A 15,452-nucleotide genomic window follows, 5' to 3' on the forward strand; every position below is an offset into this window, starting at 1 on the left:
AAAACTGGAATAATTTAAGCTCCTTCTCAAACTGAACAGCCTTTCAACATCAATGACAATATGACTCTACTGTCTCATCCACAAGAACCCTACGTTCAGCATTAATGTTGCTGAGAATGGCCTCTTCACTGAGAAGCAAAACATGCAATCAGCCTCCTCTCCCCCAGATTTTTCCCTAGTCTCACCAAGCAATTTGCTTGGCTCACTCACATTACCAGGTCTGATACAATCTAAAAACATTCAGTATCTATCAGTTGTTCCATGTTAATCACCCATACCCCCACCTTCCCACGGCAGGTTTGTCTACGCATAATCCCTTCAAGAAAAAAACAAAACATGTTACACACTTCACATTTACCACAGGGTTTAAGTGCATCCAGGAGCCCTTACCACAGCCAGCACACTTACTAAAACTTTTCAGGGACTGCCTGGACTTTGTGGAAGTATCAAATCCTGACAGTGACAGTAGCCTGCAGTGACTGAGAGTGCAACAGGTGAGAGCAGAGGATGTGATCTAACACAATGGTTTAAGGAGGAAGTATGAGGGAAGTAGATTTTTTGAGGACATAGGAATATATGACAGAAAGCTAGGACTGAGTAATATGGGATGAAAAGTTAGGACATTAGGCATGGGATTTTAAACAGAAGGCTAGATTGCAGTACTAAGAGTGACCTGTCAAGCTGAGGAGCAACATGGACTAAATAAGGAGGTGTGAAAGAAGAGAATATACCGGGTATGTTATTGCCTTTTGCATTTTAAGTTATCAAGAGCTATAAGGGCAAATTACTAAATCAAAGCAAAAACTCTGGGCCCTCTGTAGCACAGATGCAGCATCCCAAGACAGATAATTCTAGGTCTTGTGACGAGAAATGTTCTAAAATAATCCTAGAATTAGAAAAACCACAGAGCTTGTTAAAAATGCCCATGCGCGTTTTATTAATAAAAACTAACAGTGCCAAGGTTAAACAAGTCAAACAATTATAGTCTCTTTATATTTCATAAAATATTACAGAAAAGTTTATTTGTGTTTCAATAAAAAGACTACTGTCTTAGAATAGGCAGCTGACAGTATTTGTGCAGTTAATTGTTTGTGAATAAATTTAAAAAGACTACCACCTGCCCTGAAATTCCTTCTATAAAAATGAACTATTAAAAATGATTGACAAATTTTGAGTTAAAAAACTTAAAACATTCTCTATATTTAATTTCAACTTTATAATAGATTACAGGAAGATGCTTATGAAACAAATACAAACATTTGTTTCAGTACATGTCTTTATATGATAGACTTATAAGTATGTAAACAACTATATAATAAAAAGTTTCCAAAGACTGCCTGTAAGAAATCAGGCAAATTTTACCATAAGCAATAAATCATTCCAAACCTTCAAGACATTTTATATAGCTGCACCAACTGGCAGTAAACATTTGCCAAAAACTTTGTAATTCATATGTCCCAACATACAGTGAAAAGCATAAAAACTTGATGGAATCATAACGTTAGCTATAATTTAAGGGAAAATAAGTTCACAACAACATTCCTGGAATTTAACATGTAAAAAAGTAGGACGTATCTTTCTTGTTTGGTTCTTTGGACACTGCATGATTAACAAAAAACACTACTACATTAGCTCACTATCCCTCAAAAAGTGGCATCATCAAAATACACTCCAAATAAATTGCCATTCAGTGTATTCATTTTCCACAGAAGGATAGTATTTTATTTCTCAATGATGTGTCTACATTTTCTTTAGCAAACTTTGAAAGAACATTTGGGGCAAAATTCTTTTTCCTTCAAGTAAAAAAAGAAATCCCAAACAAAAAACAACCAACAAACCAAAAACCCCTAAAACAAGAGTAAATAAAGGCTCTGCATTAACACACTGGTATCAAAAACACACATCCACACCACATTTAAAAATATCCTACATAAAACAATCCTCGCTTGCTTATCAGAGGTGCAATTTCTAAACTCAGAACTGCTTACCAATATTCTCCTTGGGGGATGGGGCAAAGTAATTTGAGACACTTCTCCCTAGAACAATTTATTCCTGAAGCCTGCTGAATTTTAACAAAAAATAGTCTACAAGCAAAGGGCATCAGTCGTCATCATCATTTTCATTAAAATCATCGTCATCATCATCGTCATCCCCAACATAAGAAACTGGTGTTTCGACTCTGGAGCCGCTGTACTGAGATCCATTGGAACTTGTAGCCAACATCCCATCTCCACCATTGGAAAAGTCACTGGGGGGAAAAAAAAAAAAAGCAATTTGGCATTGCTTCATGATTTCTCCCATATCTAGTCCATTGCTTTAATGAATCTGCCACTGCCACTTTGTAAACTTGCTTTAGTGTATGTCCAAGCTGTCTCCAAAAAGCTGAAACAGCCTCAAGTAATTTTGAACTGGTTCTTACTAGGTTTCTTCCTTTAGGTTTAATATAAAGTTCTAAACCTTTTCATGGGCAGTTTATAAATATATTTTTAAGGTTTCTTCTAAAGTACTTTTAGTGTTAAGGCTACAAAGGTAACCTCTTTAGTATTTTTGGGTAGCACCAGACACTTGCAAGTGAATCATGTCTTAGAATCACTAATCTTGATTAAAAGTCCTGGAAAATTGAGGAACTATTAGCTTTTCCTTAACTCCTTGATATTACACAGTAAATTGTCATATGTTGTATTTTTAATGTGAAACTGTTTTCCTCTCATTGTGCAGTATTTTATTTTAATAGAGGCAGAAAACTGCTGCCTCCATTATTACCTGCTACTTTGCCAATCTATTTAATTGTTGACTTTCTAAATAGTCTGGTAAACTACTAAATTTGGCCACAAACTTGCGACACAAATGTTCATTTTTAAAACCACAAAAACAGTATCTCCCTTGAAAGACATTCATAATTTAAAAATTTAAAAAAATACAACTGTTAGTAATTTTTTTAATGGTAGTTCAGCTAATGCACATATTCAATCATGCACACTTGTTGCTGTACGGAGGCAATTCAATGGTCTGTCATCACACAGCATGAAACTGCAGGGCTACACCCTGTAAGCTCACAGAAAAAACATCCAGTAAGACACTTTCGAGAATTTCTGCGGGTCTGCACACTTTTTCAGCAGCAAGATACTAAGATATCTGTAGTCACATGACTTACAACACATCTGCAGTAATTATCTGCAAAAGTAGTTTCCAAAGAAAAAAAACACAAAACAAAAAAAAGATCATTCTTGTGCTTTTGTAAACTTTGAAAGTAAAAACCCAAAATCTCTTTCTCCTCTTTTTGATAAGAACAGAACTGTATTTCATAACCTGTGTATCCTAGTAAGGCAAACAAAGTGGGATGAAGGTACTGGTAGCAGCATCTTCAGACTTCTGCAAGCTTTCTTCAGAGGCCTTGTTAAATAAATGTACAGCCTTTATTTGCCTTGGCAGCACAACTTGTATTGCCATGAATGTTCATGGCTATTGCCATGAATATTTATATATATATCCTATAATTAAACATAATTTGTCACTGCCATGCCCATTTCCAAACTCCTAAGAAATGGAAATGTTAGAACTTCTTGTGCCCAAGATAATGAACCCCAGTCAGCCTCTGGTTTTCTACTTGCCTCTGGCTAACAGTGGCCTATTCAAATTTCAAAGTCTTAAAAACACATGGCGCTCTTTTTCACTACCCCCTGCTCATTACCACAAAAGCAAACTTACTGAAAACAGAGATCTTACGTACTGTTCAGCATCTCTAAAGATATTTGGACAGAATTCTCACTCAAGCTTCAGTTCCCTTGCACAAAACATGCAGAACTTAATTCAAGCATCTGTTACGAATGTCCAACGTTTCAATGATCATAGCATCAATTAGGTTAGAAATTAGCTCAGAAACCAACTGCTGAATATTTGACTCATTTTACAACCTTGTGAAGCTCACAGAAGGACATCTTTTTGATTAATACAGCAATAAGAAACTAGTGAGTAACAAAGCTGAACACCAGTTATGGTTTATCATGCTACCAGCTTCTGATCACCGTTTAAAACTCAAGATCACAATCTTCTATAATAAAAGTTAGATACTAATGATCAAGGAGTAATCTTTCCAATACTGTATCTTGAGAGAAGTATCTGTTTTCTTGCCACAAACTCTAAACTAGATTAAAAAACCCAAGCAAACAAACAAAAAGCACATTCCAGAATAACACCACTCTTAATGCCTTTCTTCTATACAGGAAAGAATTTCCTTAATGCCACTGCAAAGAATCACCATAGAAGTGATGTCTGAGAATAAACTTAAAACACATATCCATAGCACATTTAATCAAAACAGAACTTGTTTCACGAAGTGTTTAATATCCACATTTCTTTGATGACCACAGACTATAAAAACTAATTGAAAATTTCATCTCACCTAGCTGAAAATCTTGTGCCGTTTGATGCAGAACCTGATGAAGATGTGACATATACACTGCTGATTGATCCCTGAGCCATTTCTGTAAAACAACACGCATTTCAGGAATCCTTCCAAACACACCCACCTAATTCAGTGAAAACACTTAATCCTTTAAAGTCCAGAAAAGGAGGCTTGCATCCCAAACAACAAAATATATTTATGTACTATATCCAAAACAGTGTAATTTAAAAAGCAGCTAATGCAAGCAACAGCAAAATTTCAAAATACATTTAAAAAGCCCATTTGTTCTGAAGTGAGCAAGACAGATGACTTCAGTATTCATCATACGCTTACACTTACTTCATTTTGCCTTTGCAAGTGAATCAAGCACAAATACTGTTCTCTTGCAAGAATTACACACTGCAAAGATCTACTTGTGTGGCTTGATGCAGAATGTTTTGCAAAGCACAACAGTCCATTCTTTATCAATCACTATGCTATTTGGTCCCTAAGGTAACATAAAAAGCAGATAACTTGAAGAACTTGACAGAAATCTTTACCACAACGCAGTGGAAATTACCTGATCTAAGGTATGTTCATGTTTTTCTTAGAGTCCTATATTAAGGAGGGGAAAAAAATCAACTCTTGGAGTAACTAACCTGTCACATATGGTTCCAGAGCTTTAGGAACCAAACTCCTTGCAATTTTTAGGTCCTCTGCTGAACAGCTTCCAGATTCTAGCCCACAAGCCATTCCCATTCGTTTTAGTACTTCTATATCATCATGAATTTCAAAGGTATTGTCAAAATTAAATAGATATTCAAACCTGGAGAGGAAAAAAGGTCTCAATTAACTTCAATAACTTTAACTACTTTCCAATTTTCAGGAATTGCAGCACTTCAAAAGCTTTACACAGTGTTAAGTGTGTTAGTGACACATCACATAAGCAACTGAATTTTTTAAAATCAAAGATTTATGTATTTTCTTGTGACTGCTTAGATTCAGTTTTTATTTAGCTGATGAAAACTACAGATTTTTGAATCAAAAGTGGAGAACCACAGTCCTGAAAGCGAAATCCATTTTCAATTCCACTGGCTCCACTTCACGGTGTTAAAGCCAAAGGAAAACACTGCTTGATTATGTATGACATAAAATGCCTAGCATCTCTAGATAGCAAGTCTTAAACAAGTTATCAAATGTGAATCAATTAGTCTATCTGTTAAAGGGCTATATAAAACAGCTGTCTGAAGTGCATGTTCTCAATATACAAAAGGCACAAGTAAATTAAGCTGGTGTTTAATCTTTTACAAATCTACCTGAATATTTACATGAACTCAGAGCTCTACCAAAATCCAGAAGGAAAAATTTGTTAGCTTACTTGTCATTTGAAATACTGCAGTCGATCACAGTCTTCTTGCTGGTGTTCACAATGATAAATGGCAAATGGATGACAGAATTGGAAGGTGGAGGTCGGTTTGCCTGCTGCTCTGCTTGACGGTTTCGCTGGACGAGGTTCTTAAAGGCAATTTGCTAGAAAAAGCAACAGCAACATCAAAGTATGAATGAAGCTTTTAGAATCATGTTAACAAAACTCCTAAGGATTCCAGTAATGGTTGCAGCAAGTAAATGCAGAAAAGGACAGTGTTTACCATATTCCTGCATGGTAAGATGCAAGAAGAGTTCCCAGACCACAGTATTAAAACAGACAACATAGTAAAACTTTACTGAGGAAAAAAAAAGCACATTCTACTAACTATATCAGAACAGTTCCTTGGGCAGATCCCAGGCAGAATGGAGAGAGAGAGAGCAATGATTGGAAAAATAAATTTTCACACAGCATCGTATTTCCTCTCCATTTACTCTCCCTACTAGCTACTAGCTACTGCACCCCAAAAAAATACACCTGGATGTTAACACTGAAATTAATTACATGGAAAAAAAAAAAAAAGTTAATGTTTAGGATTTGAATATCTGGCATTAGGTTTCTGAATTATCCATTTAATATTAATGACTAACATCTTACAAAAATTGCTTTTTACAATGGAACGTTCCCATTTTAAAAACTAGCAATTTGAATAATTAAAAGCCATAGAAACTCAAGTTATAAATCATACAGTAAGCTACTAACGAAGAAAAATATTTTTCTGGTCTCGAAATCAAATGAAATAAACAAGAATTAAGACCAAAATCCAAAGCCAACACAAAGACTGATAAAAATCAGGCAGCAATTCCACAGCTGTCTGTCCTTTCTTTCTCCATCCATGAGATTCTCATTCGTAGTGTGCAGGTAACACAGCTACCCAGGAATACACTTCTATGGACCAGCAGCATGGTGACTTGGGAAATAAGACTATTGCTTCTCCAAGAATAGTAAGGGAGATCTGGGAAGGAGTTCAGCCACTGTTTCACAGTGGTTCAGGCACTTACACACCAGTGACAGCAAATCAGAAGCACAATGCAGAGCATTATGACAGACAACTTCTAGACTCACCTAATTTTACCTACGGATGCTAACACAGAAGAAAATTCTAGATACCTGTTTCTAGTTCAGTTCCTGAACTGAAATGGAAAAATTCAGAGGATACAGTATGAAATCCTTCTCCTGTAAGCATAACCCCTGCTTAAACATAGTTGAAACTCTGAACAAATTCCTCATAACTGATGAAAGGTTGATGGCATCCCCAACAGCAATGGCCAACAGCATGGTCCCAGCTAAACTACAGTGTTAAATAAAGCTGCATTCACCTTACCCTGAAATTCACCTCTAGTCTCCCTAGAAGTTTCCCATCCCTCAGACTGGGATAAAACAAGAGGAATACAGACATAAGTTACCTTGCCCTATAGACAAGAGTACCTTGACTGTACCTGTAGAATGAGTTCTTGTAGCTGAGACTGTTTTTGCTTTATTCTTTCAATTCTTCTCTGTTTCTCCACCTTAAGACAGATAAAAAGGATTGGTCAGTTTGCTGGTTTCAAGTAGCATTTTATCCCAACATTTTCTCCCTTTAAAATCATTTCAATACCAGAGAACTGAAGGTAGGAGATATAGCAATCAATCATTAAGGTTCTACATATAATTTAGAGACTTAACTATCAAGACACATCATTACTACCTATGGAAACTAACAAAAAGCAGAATTAGAACCCTGGGGAATAAAATACAACAACCTGTGAAGAAGATGAAAACATCTTTGCAAACAGAAATTATGTCTCAAAGGGTTACTGGAATTCTCTCCAAGAGGCAAAGAGACAAGAAGGATGTACTTGATGTAGAGTCTTTTGATATTGGAGGTATTAGAGAAGATCCATCAAATATGATTAAAGACACGAAGCTGCTCTGGAGCCCAAGGTTAAGGCCCCACAGTATTTAATAAGTACAAAATAATAACAAAAAAGCTAAGAGACAAAAACCTAGGAAATGCACAGCTTTCTTGGAGGAAGAAGCTCCCCAGCAGATTCAGACAGGGATTACAATGACAGACTGTTATTTTAACAACAGACAATCAGATTAAGGGGACAAGGTGACAAAATCTGCTGGCAATGCTGGGTTACCTGGCACAGTAAAAAGAGAGTCTGACAAAAAGCAAACTTGAAGTGTCTTATAGCACTTTGTGATTATATCACCTAAATTATTTCTGATAAAAATTGTGTGGTATGTGTGAGAAAACAATTTAATCCATGCATACTTTAGAAATAAAATGACATTCAGCAGAGATCTAAAATTATCGTATCTGCAAAATCCATCAGCTCAGTATGCCATGACAGCCAAAACCTGAATTATTAGGCAAGAAACAGAGTACCAAACAGGAATTACCACTACATTACTCTATGAAGCAGAATGTTTACATCTTGAATTCTGTAGGTCTGATGGTCCTATTTCAAGACAAGCATATAGAAGAGAAATCAGGATCATCAGTGATACAGAACAGACTCTATGCAAGAGATTAATGAATAAATTAAGACTCTACTGAAAGGAGAATGAAATAATGGGAGAGAACAGGAAAGAGACCTGTAAAACAATGAACAGGATGGGAAAATTAATAAGGAATGACTAAGATCACCATCACTTCCAATTAACAAAATATTCAGCAGATATCAACTAAATATACTACGTTCAAAACCAAACAAAAGGTATTTCATAAGCTTTTCATGCACTTGAAACTCACTGCCACAGATGACCCAATATTAAAAGCAAACTTTGAAAAAGGAGTAAAAATTTGGAAGAAATATTGAGGGCTATTAAATAGAAGGATAATGTACCTGCCTCAGTTATGTCTGAACCACAAGTTACAGAAGAAAACATCACAAAATACCTTCACTAATCACTCACAGAATAGATGTGATTGGAAGGGACCACTGGAGGTTATCTATTCCAGCATCCCTGCTCATGATGTGTCCCCTCAAGCACGTAACTCAGGATTGTGTCCAGATGGCTTTTGAGTGTCTCCAGGGATGCAGTCTCCAGAATCTCTCTGGGTAATTTATTCCAGTGCTCGTCAGCCCACACAGTAAAAAAAAGATCTTCATGTTCAGATGGAACTTCCTGTGCCTAAGTTTCTGTCCACTGCCTCTTGTCCTATTGCTTGGCACCACTGAGAGGAGCCTGGCTCCATCCTCTGACACCTGCTGTCAGGTACTGGCAGGCAGTGGTGAGGTTCCCTCTCAGTGCCCAGGTGTGCCTCACCAGGGCTGAGCAGAGGGGCAGGACCACCCCCCTTGACCTTCTTGCAATGCTCTTTCTGATGCACACCAGGACACTACTGGCTTTCTTGGCTCTTTAATGACAACTGCTGGCTCATGGACAGCTTGTTGTCCACCAGGACCTCCAGGTCCTTCTCCACAGAGCTGCCTCCCAACAGGCTGCCCCTAACCTGTACAGGTGCATGGGGTTACTCCTCCTTCATCTGCCTTTGCTGAATTTCACGTGTTCCTTCTCTGCCTATCTCTCCAACCTGCTGAGGTCCTTCTGAAGGGCTGCACAGCACTCTGGGGTCTCAGCCACTCCTCCCAGCTTTGTGGTGTCACTGAACTTGCTGAGGAGGCATCTGCCCCTTCATCCAAGTCACTGATGTGTAAGTTAAACAATACTGGGCCCAGCACTGACCCGTGGGGGACACCACAACCAGAATCTGTGCTACCAATCACAACCCTCTGACACTGCCATTCACCCAGTTCTCAATCTCCTCACTATCCACTCATCCAAGCCACACTCCCCAAGCTTGCCTATGAGAATATAACAGGAGAGAGTGCCAAAAGCCTTGCTGAAGTCCAGGCAGACAACATCCACTGCTCTCCCCTACTCTACTCAGTCTGTTGTTCCACCAGAGAAGGCAATCAGGTTGCTTAAGCACAATTTGCCCTTGGTGAATCCACACTGACTACTGCTGACCACTTTTCTGTCCTCCACATTTTTAGGGAGAGCCTCCCAGGATGGATCTCCCCATCAGATTCCCAGGGATTGTGGCCTGCAGTTCCCCAAGTCCAACTCTCCCTCCTTCCTAAGTAACTGCTACTGTCAGCCAAGATCCTGAACAGACAAATTGCTGGCCCTGAAAAAAAACTTCTTTTCTTTAAAAATCTTAAAATCTTTAGACCTTTAAAATGTGCAACTTAGTAAGGAATTTACCTAAGTTAAAAAATCACATGAATGCAGTTTACTGTTTGGTTTTGTTGAAAACAAACACCCTCAAACCCCCAAGTGTACACAGTTGAAAAAACAGAAGCTGCAAAAAGGCTTGATGCTGCATTTAAAAAAAAAAATTAAAAGGGTAGGATCAAGTCTTACAATTCAGTGTTAGAAATAAGCCAAATAACTGCCTCCCTCCAAAAAATCTTAGAAAAATATCTCAGATAAGTTCTATCTCATACACAAACTACACTGCCTTAGTTACCTTATTAACTGCCCCACACACTCTGTTTTTGCATTATGAGGCCATATTTTACCAAATCTAACATTCTAATTTACACACAAAGGACAAGTTCAAGAATAGCTAACACAACAAACAGTTGATGAGGAAGCCCTCAAACCCCTATGTTCCTTATAAACACTTTTGAAAATCAAGCCAATGAGTAAGGATGAAGCTAAACAGCACCAGATAGAATAGCAAAATAAACTTTATTAGATATGACAATTTTACAAACTAAACATTAGCTTTCAGAAATTCACTGCATTACACTTGTAATAATTATTCAATGGATAATTATTCAATGGTTAACAGAACTCCTTCCTCCTCTTGTGACAGCCAATTAACAAGTTCTCACTTTCTTTTAATCAGGAGATACCACTGTTCCCATCTTAAATGCATGAAGCTTCACTATGCATTATTACATTCTAAGTAGCTTTTTTTAACTTAAGTACTAGTATTATCCTACTCTTCTTTAGGACATTATCAGTCATCACATCAAATCCAGCTGCATGAACCACATTTCTTTTTCTTTTGCTCCAACATTGCTGTCAATGCCATACTTTGTGAGACAGATCCAAGGAGATCTACTTGTAAAATCCCTCCAGTTAGCTGGTTCCCTGTTCAGCACACAGCACTGTTATCTTGGAACCACTTCACCTCCCATACTCACCCTATTAACTGTGCCCCAATTATCACTCTCTTAAGTAGTAATTTTCACTTGGGATGATATCCAAATAAATCTCAGTTCATGATTAGACACCCTGTACTTACTTTATCTAGTATTAAATGAAAAATTAATTGCCAGTATCATACAAAAATTAGAATTATCCCTTTGTATATAAGGCTCCAAAACACTTTTGTTCCACTTTCCTCCTCACTTTTTGATTTTTTTGTTCTGCTGAAGGAAATTTAGACTTAATAAGAATAAATACATCTCATTCTGTTTTGATGAAGTGAATTTACTTCAGTAAACCTCAGTAACTTTATTATTCTGCAAATCTCAGGATAGTAAACAAATCCTGTCAGAATTTACAAATCTCTTTCAGGATAAAACATTTCACTTCTTCTCCAAGACACACAATAAGAAAGTCTGACACACTCACATAAGAGAATTGCCACAAAAAGCTAAGACCTGCAGCAATGGAGATGCCTAAATGTACTGCCCTACATGCAACATCTATCATCACAGATCTATTGTCTGTTTGGCATCTGGAGAAAACAAATCTTCCTGACTCCTGAGTACCACTACTGCAATCTTGGAAATGCATATTCATTTCTTACTACCTTCTGCTTAGAACCACTTCACATGTAAGTAAAAGGTGTATTTTTAACATAGAAGAATTAAACAAAGACACATTTGAACAATCTGGAAGTTAAAGACTGTGTTCAGTGTATTAAAAAAAAAAAGAGCTAAAGGACCATACCATTCTATGATGCTATCTCAGAAGATTATAGGCACGTATTGCACCAGAATATCAGAATATATTAAAGCTGTAAACATTTACTCAAACACAAAGCCATTGCAAACTTCCAAATGCACATACCTCCAAATTTTGACATTCCTGAGCCGAGTTAGTAGGTAGACCAATCCATTTGATTTCCTTTTTCTCCTTAGAGATAATGTTCATGGCCATAAGGACATTTAAGGCATCATAGACACGTCGTCTAATATTCTTCTGGTCATAAGCCTGCTGTAGACATAGTGCATTAATCAAAAATATACGTGTGTCAAAAATATTTGAAAATAAACATATTACAGTGAATGGGTAAACTCAGTTAATATTTGAACTGTTTTATTTAGCAGTAGGAAAACCAGAAAACTCAAAACAAATTTCTCTTCCCCCATTCAGTTCACATGTAATTGACTTCCCATATACTTACTGATTCATTTGGTGAAATGTGATTATCAGTGGTAGTGAATTCTGCAACCAACTCGTCTGCCACCTCATTGTATGAGGTGGTTCCTTTTCTTTGTACCTTCTCACAAACCTTCATAGAGAAATGACGTAAACCCTTGCCATTCTTCTCGCCTTTTTTGTTCCGCTTCCTAAATATATGTATAATATATATTTTAAGAAAATTTAAAACTTTGGAATATATGATGTGTCTTTTTCAAATACAGGCACACTACTGTAAAATACCCAAGCCTTTCCTTTTCTTCTGCTTCTTATTCCTTTCCAACCTTCTCTCCTACATTTTTTTCCTTACAATTTACAATAAACAATTCTAGTATCTTGATGCTGAAACACAATATAAATTTACTGACTTTTGCCAAGTTTGCTAGCTCCAGTAGAATCACAAAATCATAGAATAGTTTGGAAGAAATCTTTAAAGGTCATCTAGTCCAACCCCCCTGCACTGAGCCAGGGTATCATCCTCAACTCAGTGAGGTTGCCCAAAGCTCTATCCAAACTGGCCTGAAACATTTCCAGTAGCAGGCAATAAATTAACAACAGGGATATTCCTTGAAGAAGTCAATACAGAAAACCTTCCAAACTTCAAGACAAGAAGAGATAAGGGGATAAATACTAAAACATGAAAACTGAATCAGAGGAGAGAACTTTTTAATCAATTTTTAAAATTTTTTTATTTTTAATTTAAAGTAGCACATAGACTGAGCATTACTAATACTGACTGAAAAAGTCTGGTATTGGTTGAACTCACTAAATGTTACACTATTACTATAACACAGATTTGAAGTTACGCAGCATATGAAATTGCTATTAGAACTTGAAAGTTACAAGATAAAAATCAGTATAACAAAGTTTTCTGCTTTGCAAAGTTTTAAAACAAAAACTTCCTTGTAACTAGAGGAAAAATACAAGTATCAACAAAACCAGTTTCAGCAAGGGGAAGTCTCAATTCTTACATCTCATTTCATGGTATAATTCCAAAGCAGAAATCTATTTATGTGTAACAGGCCACTGAAAATAAATGTTAAATGTAGTTGCTTTAAGCCTACAAGATGCCCTTAAAAACAAGCTTGCACGAAAAAAGACACACCAAAAGAATGCATTCCTTGTATTTAATACTTCTTCTCACAAACTACTCCATTCTTATTTCAAATGACACTCTGAGACAGCCTTGTTCAATCAGAAATATACCATATTTTTCTGAAAATACACCAGCATAAGAGAAATCACAGAATCAAGTCAGACAAATTCCCATGTCCTTTTAGGAGCTGAATTCTCTAAATGCTAGTAATGTCAGAATATCTACCAGAGCTTACAGAACATATTCTGAATTCTTTTACAAGAAATGAAGAGGTACTCAATATTGTGTGACTACTCCCTATTTTAGTACAACAGACTTCAGTGGTGAAGTGCTCTTGATGAAAAGGAAAAGACTTTCCCACACTGACAGCCTGAGGAGCACATGCACTATCACAACGTTAAAACAAAAGTTCCAATACTTTATTAAACCTTTCTAGCTTTCATTTTGCTCACCCAGCAGACCAAGGTGAAGAATCTCCAGTCTGGTTCTGTGATGCAAAATGTGTGTTAGGTGTATGAGGACTTCCTACCAGGATAGTATTTTGAGCTGAAGGTCTCTGAGGTGTACCGATAACCTACAGTAAAGATAAAATAATTTGAAAAACAGTAAGAATTCCAAGACATTTGTAAGTGACACAATTGAAATGATGCATTACCCAAACACTAGTACTTTACATACTTATCTAATTTATACACACTAGCATAAAAAAAATTCAGATTATTGTTAGAGCACACCCTAAGTTATGAGCATTTATATTTTAACCTCCTTCAATCGGGTTTTCATGCTTGCTGGGTTTCTTAACACTGTTGAACACTAACTTAGATAAGATCAAAACAGATGTACACGCTGTCTCTGCCTCAAAGGAAAATGGGAGGAAAAAATACCCCAAGTCTACCAAATTATATATAAGGATGCTGCAGTAAATTACAGTTAAAATAAGAATTTAAGAAAATCTGAAAATCAGTAAAATCAGAGAGAAAATGCATGGTATTTGCAAGAACCCTCTCTCCTGTTGTCAGTCTCTGCCACTAGAATCAAAACTACTACCTTAGAGGTGAAAAAGATTAAGGGCAAACTTTCCTCTTCACTTCAGTGAGTGACATCAAATCAGGCAAACCCATTCCATTACAAACATTTCAAGAGCACACACTCGGCTAAGAAGTCTTCCAGCCTCCATGACAACTGTCCTGAAGATGTGTTAATTTGATCATAAGTAATAACACATACATTAGGACATAGAACTGTGCCCTGCTACCTCTGAAACTAGCTAAACAACGCACCCACTCTTGCAGGTGGTGTTTTTTCTCTCTGAACTGTAACTTTCTAGAAAATATGGGGAAAATGATACCATATAGATTACTCTACTGTAGAAAGATATGCCTACTTTTTGGGTGTACATTTACCTCCCAGTGGAAACAGCTGGTTGTATCCCTGACATCAGGTAAATATAAAAAAAAAAAAAAAAATCAAACAAACCTAAACTCATAACCACTTACAAGCTTGCCATATTTTCCTACAGGTATGTTCTGTCTGAGCAGCAAAACTTAATTTTTCTTCCTTGGGCCAGTTTCAACAGTTTAGTCTCAAAAAGAGCAAAACACAAAAACTGAAAATGAAACGTGTGGAAGTTACACAGATGGTCCCAAAGACAGTCTGGTGACTGTTGGATGTCCGTGATTTCAGCTGTCTGGAAAGACAAACATCTGTATTTTTTTCCCAAATATTCTCTTTATATTATGCCACCTATCTGAGCAGTTAATATAAAATTTTTATATCCACTTCTGACAGCTAGAATATCTTAGGTACTCCTTTCCAGCAGCTCTATACCATACTTGAAATGTTTCTGTCTCTTATGAAAATCCAAATAATCTCCTCTACTGCTTTTCATAAACAAAACTTCCAATTGTAGGAAATGGAATGAGGGTGGGGAATGCTGACACAGGACACATGTGAACCCACTCACTTTCTCCCCCTTAAAATTATGCTATCACTTCTGATACCAACTGGTCTGGCTCACTAAATGTCTCCAAAGAGTGTGAAAACCACCCGTGTACTATTTGAGTAAGTAGACTCTATGGAGAACTGAAGAAAGCTGTTAGCTAGTTTCTATTCCCTATGATGCAGTGGCAGAAGACTGCAAGAGATGATTTAACATTTTGCTTGCAGAG

General features: G+C 36.8%; 1 protein-coding gene across 8 annotated transcripts in view; it reads right to left on the reverse strand.

The window, feature by feature from the left end:
• Nucleotides 1-910: 910 nt before the first annotated feature.
• TFDP1 (transcription factor Dp-1) overlaps nt 911-15,452 on the reverse strand; it is a 40,373-nt gene continuing 25,831 nt past the window's right edge. For 6 of the 8 annotated variants that reach the window (XM_062487951.1, XM_062487952.1, XM_062487949.1 and 3 more), the window contains 8 exons: nt 13,737-13,858; nt 12,172-12,337; nt 11,835-11,981; nt 7,250-7,318; nt 5,763-5,914; nt 5,044-5,210; nt 4,403-4,484; nt 911-2,248 (listed from right to left, as the gene is read on the reverse strand). In XM_062487951.1, coding sequence (XP_062343935.1) covers nt 2,101-2,248; nt 4,403-4,484; nt 5,044-5,210; nt 5,763-5,914; nt 7,250-7,318; nt 11,835-11,981; nt 12,172-12,337; nt 13,737-13,858 — 1,053 coding nt within the window. In that variant the 3' untranslated portion in view covers nt 911-2,100. The remainder of the gene's footprint in view (nt 2,249-4,402; nt 4,485-5,043; nt 5,211-5,762; nt 5,915-7,249; nt 7,319-11,834; nt 11,982-12,171; nt 12,338-13,736; nt 13,859-15,452) is intronic. The other 2 variants (XM_062487947.1, XM_062487953.1) reach the window with 2 other exon arrangements.

The sequence above is a fragment of the Cinclus cinclus genome, chromosome 2 (assembly GCF_963662255.1).
Source record: "Cinclus cinclus chromosome 2, bCinCin1.1, whole genome shotgun sequence".
NCBI lineage: Eukaryota > Metazoa > Chordata > Aves > Passeriformes > Cinclidae > Cinclus > Cinclus cinclus.